Raw genomic sequence first — 13,459 nt, forward strand, 5'->3', positions numbered from 1 at the left:
CTCTCTGCCCCTCCCCTGCTCATGCTGTCTCTATCTCTCAAAAAAATAAATAAATGTAAAAAAAATAAATAAATAAAATAAATAAATACATACATACATACATAAATAAATAAAGCAAGCAAGCCTAGATGATCTAGAAACAGTGGGCCCACAGTCTCACATGGCAGTAATTGAAGCTTACCTTCTTATTTTTTTTGTCTGACTCATTGGTGTTACCTGCCTAGCCCTTCTGGATATAAATATTGGAGACCCTTATTCTAGGTGATAAGCTCCTCAAGAATACAGCCCAAGACTTACACAGTACACTGAGCACAATGCTTGAAAAATGGTAGGTGTTAAGTTTCTCTCTCTTTTTTTTTTTTAATATTGACTTGAGCTTGAACTGAGTCTTGTTTGTTTTGTCTTTATCTGATCACCAAAATTATTCTCACTGAAAGAAAAGTCAAACAAAAGAAAGTGAGTTCAATTGTGATTTCTCTTTGATCTTTATTAACATTTTCCTATTACTCCCAGTAATAGGCAAACCTATACTTCTGTTTTTCTTTCTCTTACTCTCAATAGCATTTTCCAAACTGTGTCTCTTAAAACACTAATCTGCAAGATGTTAGTGAATTTTCTATCAGATAAATTTGGGAAAAAGTTATATTTAAAACAGTTAAACTTTTTTTTGGCATTTATAGGGCATCTCAGTCTTAAATATACTTTTATTTAGTGTAAACCTCAAAGAAGTAGAATATAATATACAGCCTTTTGCAAACTTATTCACTCATTCATTCAACAGATATTATCGCATGCCTAATATGTGCCAGGCACACTATATTAGGCACTGGGGACAGAGCGATAAACAAGATAGAGATCTCCTGGCTTCCTAGATCTGATAGTATAGTTGGCCACGGAATCCCCTCTTCCAGAGACCACAGTCTAGAGTATGCCACTCTGGAATGTTACTCAACAAAGAATATTTGAGTTTCCTTAGCAATTTTTTAAAAAATTTTCAGCTTATTTTTTTCCTTAGACCTTCTCAACAATAATTTGTACAAGTGTTTCCTATAGCCTTATTTCCCCCTTAGCTTTTATTTAGTTTTTTACTTAGTTTAATAAAACTGTTTTCTTTAAGTTTTTAATTTTAATTTCACTATGGTTAACATGCATAGTTCTGTGTGCTTTTATATCAATTACACGAGTCCTTAAAATATCTGAGCTTATCCTTTTTAGCTATATTGGTGCCTTTGTTAGTTTAAAACATCTGATATAAATGGCCCAAAAGAAGAGCCTGTGTGAAATGTTACTTAGCTAGAACATTTAAATTTAGTATCTTTTAGCAAGGTTATTTTTTTCTTTTTTTTTAAGATTTTTCACAATTAACTACAGAAAAGTCAACTCTGCAAAACATATGTCCGAAAGTTGTTACATAGCTCTAATAAAGGTAGTGAATCAGCATGCCTTGAGATTGTTAATAATAATAATATATCCAAGAATTTGATTCCTCTTAAGCCAAGAAAAATGTAAGGAGAAAAGCAAAATATGTCTTCCCACTTAAATTTAGAAGCTTGCAATATAAGCTCACTGTCGAGTTGAACAGATAATCTTGCCATTTGAGTCCTTTAAATATTACATTTCTGTCTCCACCCTAGGGAAGAGACCTGTGCTATTGATATTGCTGCTTAAATAGTTTATGAGTTTTAAATTCCCACTATGAATTCCACTCTTACTTTAAAATACTTTATGTATTAAACACTTAGAGCTATGGTTACATTAAAATCTCAGTGAAAGCTGTCTTCATCCGGAAACGAAGTCTGTTTAATTCCTATTCCAGTTTGTTGCTCATTTTATTAACATCTCTTCAACCAAAATTCAACTCAACTAAAACATCTTAATAGAGGAGTAGACTATGTTTTGAGGTCTTTCTGTTGGTATTAATGAGTTACATGTTAAGTTTATTTGGAAATTTGGATTCTTAATATATATAATGAAAATACTTTAATTCTCATATTGAACGTAATGAAAAAGAGACTTACTTGCTAAGTTTATTCTAAAATTTAGATTATTCTGTATTTAAAGGAAAAATATTCAGCTTTTTATGGACCTTTTTTATGAATCATACCTGAGTCAGTTAACCTGGTTAGTGTTTTAAAAGGGCTAAAATTATTCAGTATGGAGTCATAATTGACATAGCACTGTATAAGTTTAAAAGGTACAGCAATATTTCACTTACATATATTGCAAAATGATATACATTCATTATTCATTATATTAATTCAATATTCACTATTAATTATACATACTACAAATCTAAAACATACCTCATCCTATTTCAAATATAATTGACAAAAATAATTTGCATATTTCCAATTATGTGTTTTTTTTTCAAAATACTTTATCTTTTTAAAAAAAAAAAAAAAGCTATGATTAGTTAATGAGAACTGAGTCATCTGATAATGAGACCAGAAATGAACTGGTTATAACTCAGCCCTCAAAACATTAAACTTAGTATTTTCTATGTTATAATAATGATGATAATATTAAAGTCTAATAGAATCATTTTTGAACAGGTGTACTTTTAAGATAACATGAAAACTATTTGTTTGTTGATTGGTTTATTAGATTAAATCAATTTGCTTGATTCATGTTTAATCTTTTAGTTCTTTCATCACCTCCCTCCAAACTTTTACACCCAGGTGTCTTTGCTTGTCAAATTAACTTCTGTAGACTACAGAGGATTCCCTCTGGAATTAAAGGAAATGCCTTCCTTTAATTAGCCCATAGTGGTTTTTTTTTCCTCCTATTTTATTTTCTTCACCACCAACTAAATAACTATTCTATTTTGAACATTTCGAAGCTCTGAATCCTTGCTCCTTTTTTTTTTTTTTTTTTTTGAATGTATTTTAGATATGGCTTTTAAGCCAAGATCCTGGGATGAATTCCAGCACTCACTCCTGCATCCCCATTAGGGAGTGTCTGTCCTACCAGTGTTGTTAATGATTGGGATGGGCTGCTCATAAACTAAGATTTTATTAACACAACTTGTGATCTTTTGAGTATATTCTACAATTCTGCTATGAGAAAACTTTTATGGCAACCATTATTGCTATGAGAAAAAATAATTGGCATGACTCCCTCTCTGTGTAGTATATAAGGCCAAACCGATAACTGATTTTCTGAGTCTTTGGTCATTTTTTACCTCAGTAGTACATGGTTAAGAAACAATATTATCGTAAAGTCACTCTTAATAGAGTTAGAAGTAAACTACTGCTTGCAATATGAAGTTCAATTACTCAAATATTAAGTCAATAAAATTCATAAGACCTTATTTGCTATGCTATCATCTCATTACGTTACATTTTCTTGTCTATGAAGTGTAGGAGATTTTAAAAACTTGAAGACTAAATCATTTTTTAACTGATCTGAGATGATGGAAAAGTATTTTTATTTCCTTTTCCCACATGAAAAATTGGATGTATTGATAGTCACTTATGTAAGAATCCTGTATTTATCTTATAATTCATTTATAAAATTTTTTTTTTCAGTAAAAGGTGAAAAATGTCAGGCATGTCTTGGAATGAAAGGATCTCAAGGCATCTGATTTAGCAACAGAGAGAGAGCTATGAGACGTGGTCACAGGCTACCTTTCCTTGATCCCCAGTATTGATTAGCCTTTGTAATGCTGTGGTCAAGTCTGCGTTTCAAAGAGAGGATTGGCCAAGAGCCCAATGATGAGCCCAAGTTTGGCATTAGTATCTGTGAGGAAAGAATAAAGTAACTGAGACAGTATTTCCTATAGATGTTAAGTAAGATAAAACTGTTGAAGCTTAGCCTGTTCTCATAGGAACTGGTATGCACCCCATGAAAAGTGTTGTTTCTGTTTTCCGGGAAGATTAGCTACAAAATTTATAAGACCCTACATGTGTGTTCCAGGCTTTTACCTCTGAGCATCTACTCATACAAGTCCCTGAAATGCATGCTGTTCTCAATTTCTGTGTCTGTCTAATGAAGTCTGACCCATTTATTAAAACTCAGGTTAGATATTGTCTTGCTGTGCTTTGCTATTTCTCTTACCTCTGGCCTAGGCACGCGCGCGCGCGCGCACACACAAACACACACACACACACACACATACACACAATCTTATTTGCATCTTTTGCATAGCTCTTGGAGAATTCATTGTGGTCTGGAACCAAATTCCTAACTTGCAATAAAGTGTCCCTTTATCCTGAATAAAGTATTCCTTTATCTTGCTTTGTGTTAATACATGTATTTTACTAGGAGGGCTGATCTAGGGCATGTTCAGTGTTTGAGACCTGTTCCATAAGCATGTACCTTGGTATCTATAAATTGTTATCACCATGTTCATCTTGGGGTGATTTACCCAGCTAAAATCCATTGCAGCTTGCATAACTCCCCTATCAAGTGTCAAAATTTATATACATGTAAACATAAAAACAAATGCTTTGCAAGTTATAAAGATCTGTAATATATAACTGTACATATTCTTCTTATTTACTGTACAGTCATCTTTACCAAAAGGCTCTCCATGATCTACTTCGTGTCCTTTATAAAGAACCCAATTTCCAGCTGTGTTGAACCCTCTCAGTTCGGAATTCCTTTTTCTGTTCTAACTCACCTCTGTATCTTTGTATATATTGTTTCTTCTGTCTAAATTGACTTTTACCAACTTCTTAACTTGACTACTTGTCTTTCAGCTCTGGCAAACACAGCCTGGAAAGATAACTTTTCCATGTCCCATCTCCCAACTGCTTGCCAGTAACCCCAAAACATAAGCATGCACATTGGCATATTACAAACACATATGCACATGCAGACATAAACCTTCCTCTGTACCTTAGTAACCTCTTGTGCATACATCCATCACACAACTTAACACATTCTGTGTTGTCTTATTCTCTACCCCCTACCATTAGGCAAGAATTCCTTTTAGGTATAGTCCATCTTCCATCATTCTATCTCAATGTTTTCCAAAGTGCTTAGTATATAAAAGCTTCACTGAATGTTAGTTTAATGAGTGGATATTAGGACAGTAGAGGAATCAGTGTGGGCCTGGATTGGGGCAATTAGGTTGCCTAGGATGGAAAGACAGAAAGAAAGAAAGGAGAATGGCGTCAGTGGAATGGCAGATAAGGAATGATGGAAAATGGACAGATCAAGTGCATTCTAGGAAGCTTGACAGATGGACTAAAGAATATAGGCTTCAATCAATAGGCAAGAGGGGTTCATAATTTGTAGATTTCAGTTATTTGGCAGTGAAATAAATGAGTTGGAGGAAAACCTAGCATCGTGAGTGGCAATAGTAGGAATATAAAAAAGGGGTAATAAAAGGGAGTTATCAGAGAAAAAAAATCGATAATTCATTAGTCTTCTTTTTTTGGAAAATATAGTAAGTATACTCAGGGACTCATTTTCCCTGAAGCTAATTGACTGTTTTTAATTTTTGCTTCCCGAGATTCCTTACAGATTCTTCCCTAACTGCCCACACGTTCAGGTAGTGATGTGTTTTTAAAGCCACTATTTGTCCACAATGTATTTTAGAATTTATTCCAGATCTGAATCTTTGATGAAATTATAAAAATAATAGGCTAACCTGTATCTTCTTTATATGCTATTCATCCAATTGAAAAGAAATGACTGCAAGCAAGAAGTGCATCTGAGTATCTATTTAAAATTGGTAAAAGATAACATTTCAAAAAGTAATTGATATTTTCTAAAAGTTTGATTATAAGCTAAATTGATGTGTTTAGGGTTTTCATAGCTACTTATACTTTTTTTTTTTCAACATTTATTTATTGGTGGGACAGAGAGACAGAGCATGAACGGGGGAGGGGCAGAGAGCGAGGGAGACACAGAATCGGAAACAGGCTCCAGGCTCTGAGCCATCAGCCTGAGCCCGACGCGGGGCTCGAACTCACGGAGCGCGAGATCGTGACCTGGCTGAAGTCGGACGCTTAACCGACTGCGCCACCCAGGCGCCCCAGCTACTTACACTTTTACAGAGCAAATCCTATTTAAGAATTAAATAATTTATTCCTAATTTGAAGCTAAATATTTGAAAAATATTTATAAACATCTAAATATTTTTGATATGTTACCTACATATGCACATACATACATACATACACTTAAGAATATGCATACACGTTCCTTCAGTGAAACATTATGGCTGAATGAAAGTAAAATTAACTCGTGGACAGGAAAGTACTTAGTCTTTCAGCCTTGTCTTCTCAGCCATCCATTCCCTTGAGAAAGCAAATTTTGTTCAGACACAAAAGAAAAATGTACTATTAAAATGCAATTCAGAAGTGATAAAAAGTGTAAGTGCAGCAGCCGGCTCACAGCACCCCTCTTGTATACTCAGGGACATTGGGGCCACATTAATTTTTGTGCGTGTGATGTCCATCCCATGTGCAAATTAGTACTGGAAGGACCATAATCTGTCTTATATGAGAGCTCTTTTCCCAGGAGCATATGTAATACATGCGTGTGTAATCTTGTGTGATTCAAAGCTCTGTGTTCTGTTTATTTTTATTTTAAACAAATTTTTCCTAAGAATTTTTCATTAGGAAAAATATTAAAGAGCAGCTTATTAATAAACATTAAAAATAAATTATAGAGAAGTGTGAAAACTGATGAAATAATGCTTGTTTCCCCTTACTTTTTAAGGCAAATTTATGAACGTAATGGCAAGGAAACAAATTTTCAATTGTATTTAGATTTTATTAAAAAGCCTTTCTTGTGTTAATTAAATGAGGTAATATAGATGAAAATATTGACAAATGGTTAGGGTCAATAAATCTGTTGAACTTCAACTTTGTTTTTCCAAAGTCTGAATTTCAGAATATTCTTCTCAGCAGAATATTCCACTTCACTGTATAATATATATTTTTTATTGCCCAGATCTTTTTCTCTAAATGTTTCTTTTACTTAAAAAAGCATCAAACTCCAACTTCATTAGTACCATATCTTCTTTGATTACATTAATGAAAAGTGTTTGAAGTATATTCCTGTTTCCTTCATTAGATTTCTTTCCTCCAGATTATCTTTTATGTCTTTTATGCTTGGAGATGTGTCTGTCTTTCATGTTGGTATTTCCCCCAACTGGTAATCCATTTTTACATTCATATTAAAGGAGACTCTAAAAATCAGACTAGAAACTGTAGTTGTGTGTGAGTGTGGCTTTTTGACTGATAGGCTTTTCATTAAGAAATCTTCAAATGTCGAAATTTGAAGTTGTTTCTCTGGGCATTTCCAGGATCTTTTGAGAGGATGCATTAGTCAGATGAAGTGTTTAAGTCCCACTGCCAGTTCACATAGACATGAGCAAGGGAAGCGTTCACTGAGTAGACACTGATTTAAAACCCATATATCTGGGGCGCCTGGGTGGCGCAGTCGGTTAAGCGTCCAACTTCAGCCAGGTCACGATCTCGCGTTCCGTGAGTTCGAGCCCCGCGTCGGGCTCTGGGCTGATGGCTCAGAGCCTGGAGTCTGCTTCCGATTCTGTGTCTCCCTCTCTCTCTGCCCCTCCCCCGTTCATGCTCTGTCTCTCTCTGTCCCAAAAATAAATAAACGTTGAAAAAAAAAATAATAAAACCCATATATCCCATTGGGTGCTTCCCTCTTGGCCTGCCACCTGCTCCCACTGAGACCAGAGCTCTCCAGTGTAAAGTTTCTGACAATAAACTCTTCTCATGGATGCATGGACTGGGAGAGGAACCTGGGGATTTAATCACTCCTTGCGTAGACTTTTAATCTGTTTCCAGTTTTATCCCTCACTCTCACCTTCTGCAATAACTGTAGCTTTTTTCCCTGAGCCTCGCCAAGGTTGTGCAACATTGACCTTTCCCTTTAGCCTCTCCCTTTTCTGGAACTGCGATTTCAGTTGTTTTGAATTATCTATCTGCTTTTCACTTGCCCAAAATTTGTTGGTATTTAATCTGCTGTTTCTCCTCTCCTGTCCTCTTTCTTCTTGTAGATTTATAATTTTTTTCTTTACTCTTATTTCAGAGGGTTCTGGTGAGGTTTTTTTTAACAATTCACCACATCAAAATCTTAGATGTGGATTTTAAAAATTTGAACTTTTATGTTGATCATGGTAACACATTAAAATAAGAATGATGATGATAATGATAATGGTGGCTATGACAACAAGCTACTTCTACTTGTTCATTCCTTACAACAACCCTGGATGGAAGTAAAATCTCATATAGAGGTCAAGTAACATCCATTAGGGAACACAGCTGGCAAGGGCAAAGCTAAGATGTGGATACTGGTCTGGGTGACTGAAAAGCCCCGTTATTCATAACCCCTGCCAAAGATGCCTTCATTATTTGGGTGAGTTAAAGAATGAAACTGAACTACTGTCTTACAACATACACAAAAAGTTTACTTAAAATGGATTAAAGACTTGAATATAAGACCTGAAACCTTAATTAATACTCTTAGAAAAAAATCATAGTGAGTTCCTTGACCTCAGACTTAGGGATGATTTTATTGGATTTGACACCAAAAGCCAAGGCAGCAAGAGCAAAAATAAACAAGTGGGACCACATGAAAATAAAAAGCTACACAGCAAGAGAAACCATCAACAAAATGAAAAATCAACCTACTTAATGGGAGACAACATTACAAATCATGAATCTGATAAGAGGTTAATGTTTAAAACATATAAAGAACTCATACAACTTAATAGCAAAAAGAGAAACAGTTTAATTTTAAAACGGACAGAGGACTTATATAGACATTTTTCCAAAGAAGGCATACAGATGGGCAACAGGTATATGCAAAAATATTCAACATCACTAATCATCAGGGACATGCAAATCAAAACCACAAGGAGTCACCTTACACCCGTCAGAAAGATATAAGTGTTGGCAAAGATGTGGACAAAAGGAGACTCTTGTGTACTGTTGATGGGAATGCAAATTGGTAAATTGGTGCAGCCACTGTGGAAAACAGTGTAGAAGTTCCTCAAAAAATTAAAACTAGAACTCCCTACCGTATGATCCAGCAGATTCACTTATGGATTTATTTGAAGAAAACAAAAACACTAACTCAGAAAAGCATATTCACCCCCATGTTCACTGCAACACTATTTACAATAGCCAAGATATGGCTATGTCTTGTCCATCAGTGGATGAATGGAAAAAGAATATGTGGTGTATACAATGGAATATAATTCAGCCATAAACAAGAATGAAATCTCGCCATTTGCAACAACATGCATGGACCTTGAAGGCATTATGCTAATTGAGATAAATCAGACAGAGACAAATACCACATGATCTGACTTCTATGTGAAATCTTAAAAAAAAAAAAAAGTTCTGATAGATAACCGAGAACAGATTGGTGGTTGCCAGAGATAGGGGACGGAGGGCAGGTGGATGAAAGGAGTGGAGAGAGTCAAAAAGGTGCAAAATTCCAGTTATAAAATAAGTAAGTTATTGGGATGTAATGTACAACATGATGCTATCATTTATAATACTGTATGGCATATTTGAAAGTTGCTAAGAGAATGAATCTTAAAAAATTCTCATCACAAGAAAAAAAATTCTGTGACTGTGTATGGTGACAGATATTAACTAGACCTGTGATGATCATTTCACAATATATACAAATATTGAATTATACTATACATCTGAAACTGATATAACCTTGCTTGTCAATTATACCTCAATAAAAAAAGGAAAATATATTTGAAGACAACCCATTTCAATGAGAATTTTTTATACTGGGCATCCTTTTCATTTTTGAATACCATTTTTAAATTAAGAAAGTTTTTGTTCACAATAAATTTTAAGTAAGTTACTTGGCATCATTAATAAGTTTATTAAAATGTTTCTGTATTTCCAAGATATTTGAAACTTATAAAAAATTCTGTGAGAAAAGTTTTGGTATCTCCATTTGCTGAATGAGACATGAAGATTCATAAAAGTTAGTAACAGATAGTGGCAGAGGTTGAAGTGGAATCCAGGTATTCTGATTCCAAGCCATGTTTTATTTTCACTATGCTTTAGTACTTCTCTAAATTCTAATTTTTTAAATCAAATATCTGTAGATATAAAATTAACAATATCACTTAAATATTCTTTCAGGTTTTTGCCATTTTCTTCCTACCATAAAAATAAAAAGTACATCCCATTAATGCATTCATCAAGCAAGTATGGTCCCAATTCTTACGGAAGTCAACATTTTAGAGATGAAAATCCTAAGAAATGGATCTGTGACAAGGTAAGTCGGGGAACATTTAAAAATGATGTTCCTTTGGAAAGGCTAAAAATATGCACCAATTGCAACAAATATAAATATTCTCATTGCAGGTAACACTTTCCTGGTTATAAAATTATTTATAGCTATTTTATGTATACATGACACTGCCGACTTGTGGCAGTGAAAGGTTTGTGTTTTTGTTTTTTAGTGTTATATGTCAGCCACCCTATGATGTCTGACATGCATCATGGCTTTGCCAAAGCCAGTCAGGGTCAAAGTTTGAATCTGCGATTACAGAGTAGAGTCCACTTCTCAGGCACGGAGATCAGCGCTTGGCTGTTTTCTCTCAACCTCTGTGTGTATGTGGATAGATGGAGAAGTAGATGATAGACAGATGGATACATAGATAGATGGATAGATAGATGGATGGATAGATGGATAGATAGATAGATGATAGATAGATAGATAGATAGATAGATAGATAGATGATAGATAGGTGGATAGATAGATGGATACATAGATGGATAGATAGATGGATGGATAGATGGATAGATAGATGATAGATAGATAGATGATAGATAAGTGGATAGATAGATAGGAATATATAATATGATATAGAAAAGAAGAGGCAAATAAATATTAAATGACTCCAGAGTTATATTTGTTAGCATTTATATAAAAATTTCTAAATAGGAAAAACACCAAGATTTCTTGTATAATATGAGGCCAATGAAAGTTGTTACTGTGTGTTTGTCCTATTATCTAACAGAAACTGTAACTTAATTACAAAAATAATTACACAGATAAAGTGAAGTTGTAAGTGACTTTTTGGAAAAGGGTTAAAGCCACTGAAGTCTATATAGTATATTAGACATACTGGTTCTATTAATAGTCTGTCAATGAGGATTTATTCATTTACACACGGCCTCCTTCCAAAAGGATTTAAGGCACCGTACTAAAAGGCAAATACAGCAAAGGTTATATTTTAGAAATAAAAATAAGAGAAAGTGATCTTAAATGAGAACAGTTGCCTATGCTCACAAAATAAAGGGAACATTACTGCAGTGGCAGCAGGAATTTCAGCTTATAGATGGCGAAGATGAAGAGGAAAACACAAGTTATAGACATATCCTCATTACTCAAGAGGAAGAAACATGTTAGACCCTTAAGAAAAATGAGATCTTTCTTTATTTTACTAAACTCTAAGAAAAAGTCTTTTTTTAGGATATTGTAACCATGGGATTACCAAGGGTAAGTTACTGGGGAATGCTGTGGATTCTTTAGAAAGTGCCTTTTTCTTTTCACCTACTAAATCATCTTTCTTAAAAAATGATCTCTAAAATACTAAATAATAATTCCACAGCATAAGGAATGTGTACAGTGAGTAGTTCTTCCTAACTCCTTGATTGGCAAACCTAAATATTGGGTGATGATGTATTCTAGGCATTTGCTTTCACCTAATATGCAACCATTTAGAATATAAGCTAAATATAATTTTCAAACTATTTAATTTCATATTTTGAATGTGCATAATATGATCTACATCTTATTTCTATTTGACATAAACATCTTTTGCTTTTATGCCCTCTCACCATTTCACTTAATTCAAGGAAGTGTTCATTTCTTTAAAACATAAATGACTTACCTTAGGACATTAAGCTACTTTACAGTAAGAAAGATTCTTGTGCCAATGTTTCTTTCCTAAAATAATACAGTTCTTTTTGGTTTTATATGACAGATTCACCTCATACATTCTGACATTCCAAGAATATGCATTTATCTGGGGTGCCTGGGTGGCTCAGTGGGTTAAATGTCTGACTCTTGATATCGACTTAGGTTGTGATCTCACAGTGGTGGGATTGAGCCCCTCGTCAGGCTCAAGGCTAAGCATGGAGCCTGATTAAGATTCTCTCTTTCCCTCTGTCTCTCTCTGCCCCTCCGCCGCGCTGGCTTTCTCTCACGTGCAGACACACGCTTTCTCTCAAAATAAATACATAAAACATTAAAAAAAAGAATGTGCATTTGTCTTACTGACGTAAGCAACTTCATGGACATACAGAGACTTTTGGTTACTCGCTAAAGTGAAAAATAGTTTATTTTGTTCTTTTGAGGAATCATTGTGTGCCTCTGCATACTTTTAGAAAGTATACATACTTTATTTTTTTTTTAATTTTTTTTTCAACATTTATTTATTTTTGGGACAGAGAGAGACAGAGCATGAACGGGGGAGGGGCAGAGAGAGAGGGAGACACAGAATCGGAAACAGGCTCCAGGCTCTGAGCCATCAGCCCAGAGCCCGACGCGGGGCTCGAACTCACGGACCGCGAGATCGTGACCTGGTTGAAGTCGGACGCTTAACCGACTGCGCCACCCAGGCGCCCCGAAAGTATACATACTTTAAAAGTTAATGACAAATAATTGTTCTTGTAGGCCCCCAAAATTAAGATGGAAACGTGTAGGGATTTTAAAAATCTTATTAAATCATGAATCCACTTAACCCTACATAAAACCATGTAGAAAAATACTAAAAACAAATTGAAATTCCTTCTTCTCTCCATTCCTTCCTTATTTCTTACTGCTTTCTAACTCTTCAAATAACCATATTAAATAAACAAATCATTCTTCTGTGTGGCTAATGTAATCCGCACAATATAGGGGGGAGACATTTTGTTGTTTATATGTTAAATCTTACAACTATTAGACATAATTTATATTTTGACTTGATATTAAGTGATTTGGGTGAGAATTGGGTCCAGTAAACTACTAAAGGTAGGCTTCTTTTTCTTTATTTTTACAAAACTTTGTTTCTTGATTACTGAGGTTGTAGTTAACAATTTATTCATTATTAGTGGAGTAAGGATAGTTTTAGGGGAGCTAGAGTTATTAAGCTCCAAATATTGAAGAAGGAAAGCTGACCTGGTTTGTGCTTCTTCTGTGGGAAGACAGACTGTTTACAAACATTTAAATGTACATGACATTGAGTTGAAAGCAGTAAGTTGATTTCAGCCAAGAAACAGCTCAATTAAATATAGGTGGTTCCTGTTTCTCCACATTTTCCATCATGTTTTAAGATCATCCCTTTAAGCTCTTCTATCTTCTATAGGCGTGGAGGTTATAATTTTCAAATGATTTGTTACACGATGTTGAAAGGTATCAGTTGAGAGAAAATCAAATGTTAATTAGGTACTGTTTCTCTGATCACATTCACATTAACTCAATTAAATATAAAATATTATTTAGTATT

General features: G+C 34.4%; 1 protein-coding gene across 4 annotated transcripts in view; it reads left to right on the forward strand.

Annotated features, from left to right (window-relative positions):
- SPATA17 (spermatogenesis associated 17) overlaps nt 1-13,459 on the forward strand; it is a 202,159-nt gene that overhangs the window by 131,223 nt on the left and 57,477 nt on the right. For all 4 annotated transcript variants that reach the window (XM_040460975.1, XM_040460974.1, XM_040460977.1 and 1 more), the window contains one exon: nt 10,101-10,236. In XM_040460975.1, coding sequence (XP_040316909.1) covers nt 10,101-10,236 — 136 coding nt within the window. The remainder of the gene's footprint in view (nt 1-10,100; nt 10,237-13,459) is intronic.

This window comes from Herpailurus yagouaroundi, unplaced genomic scaffold (genome assembly GCF_014898765.1).
Source record: "Herpailurus yagouaroundi ecotype Mexico unplaced genomic scaffold, PumYag 253, whole genome shotgun sequence".
NCBI classification, from domain to species: Eukaryota; Metazoa; Chordata; class Mammalia; order Carnivora; family Felidae; genus Herpailurus; species Herpailurus yagouaroundi.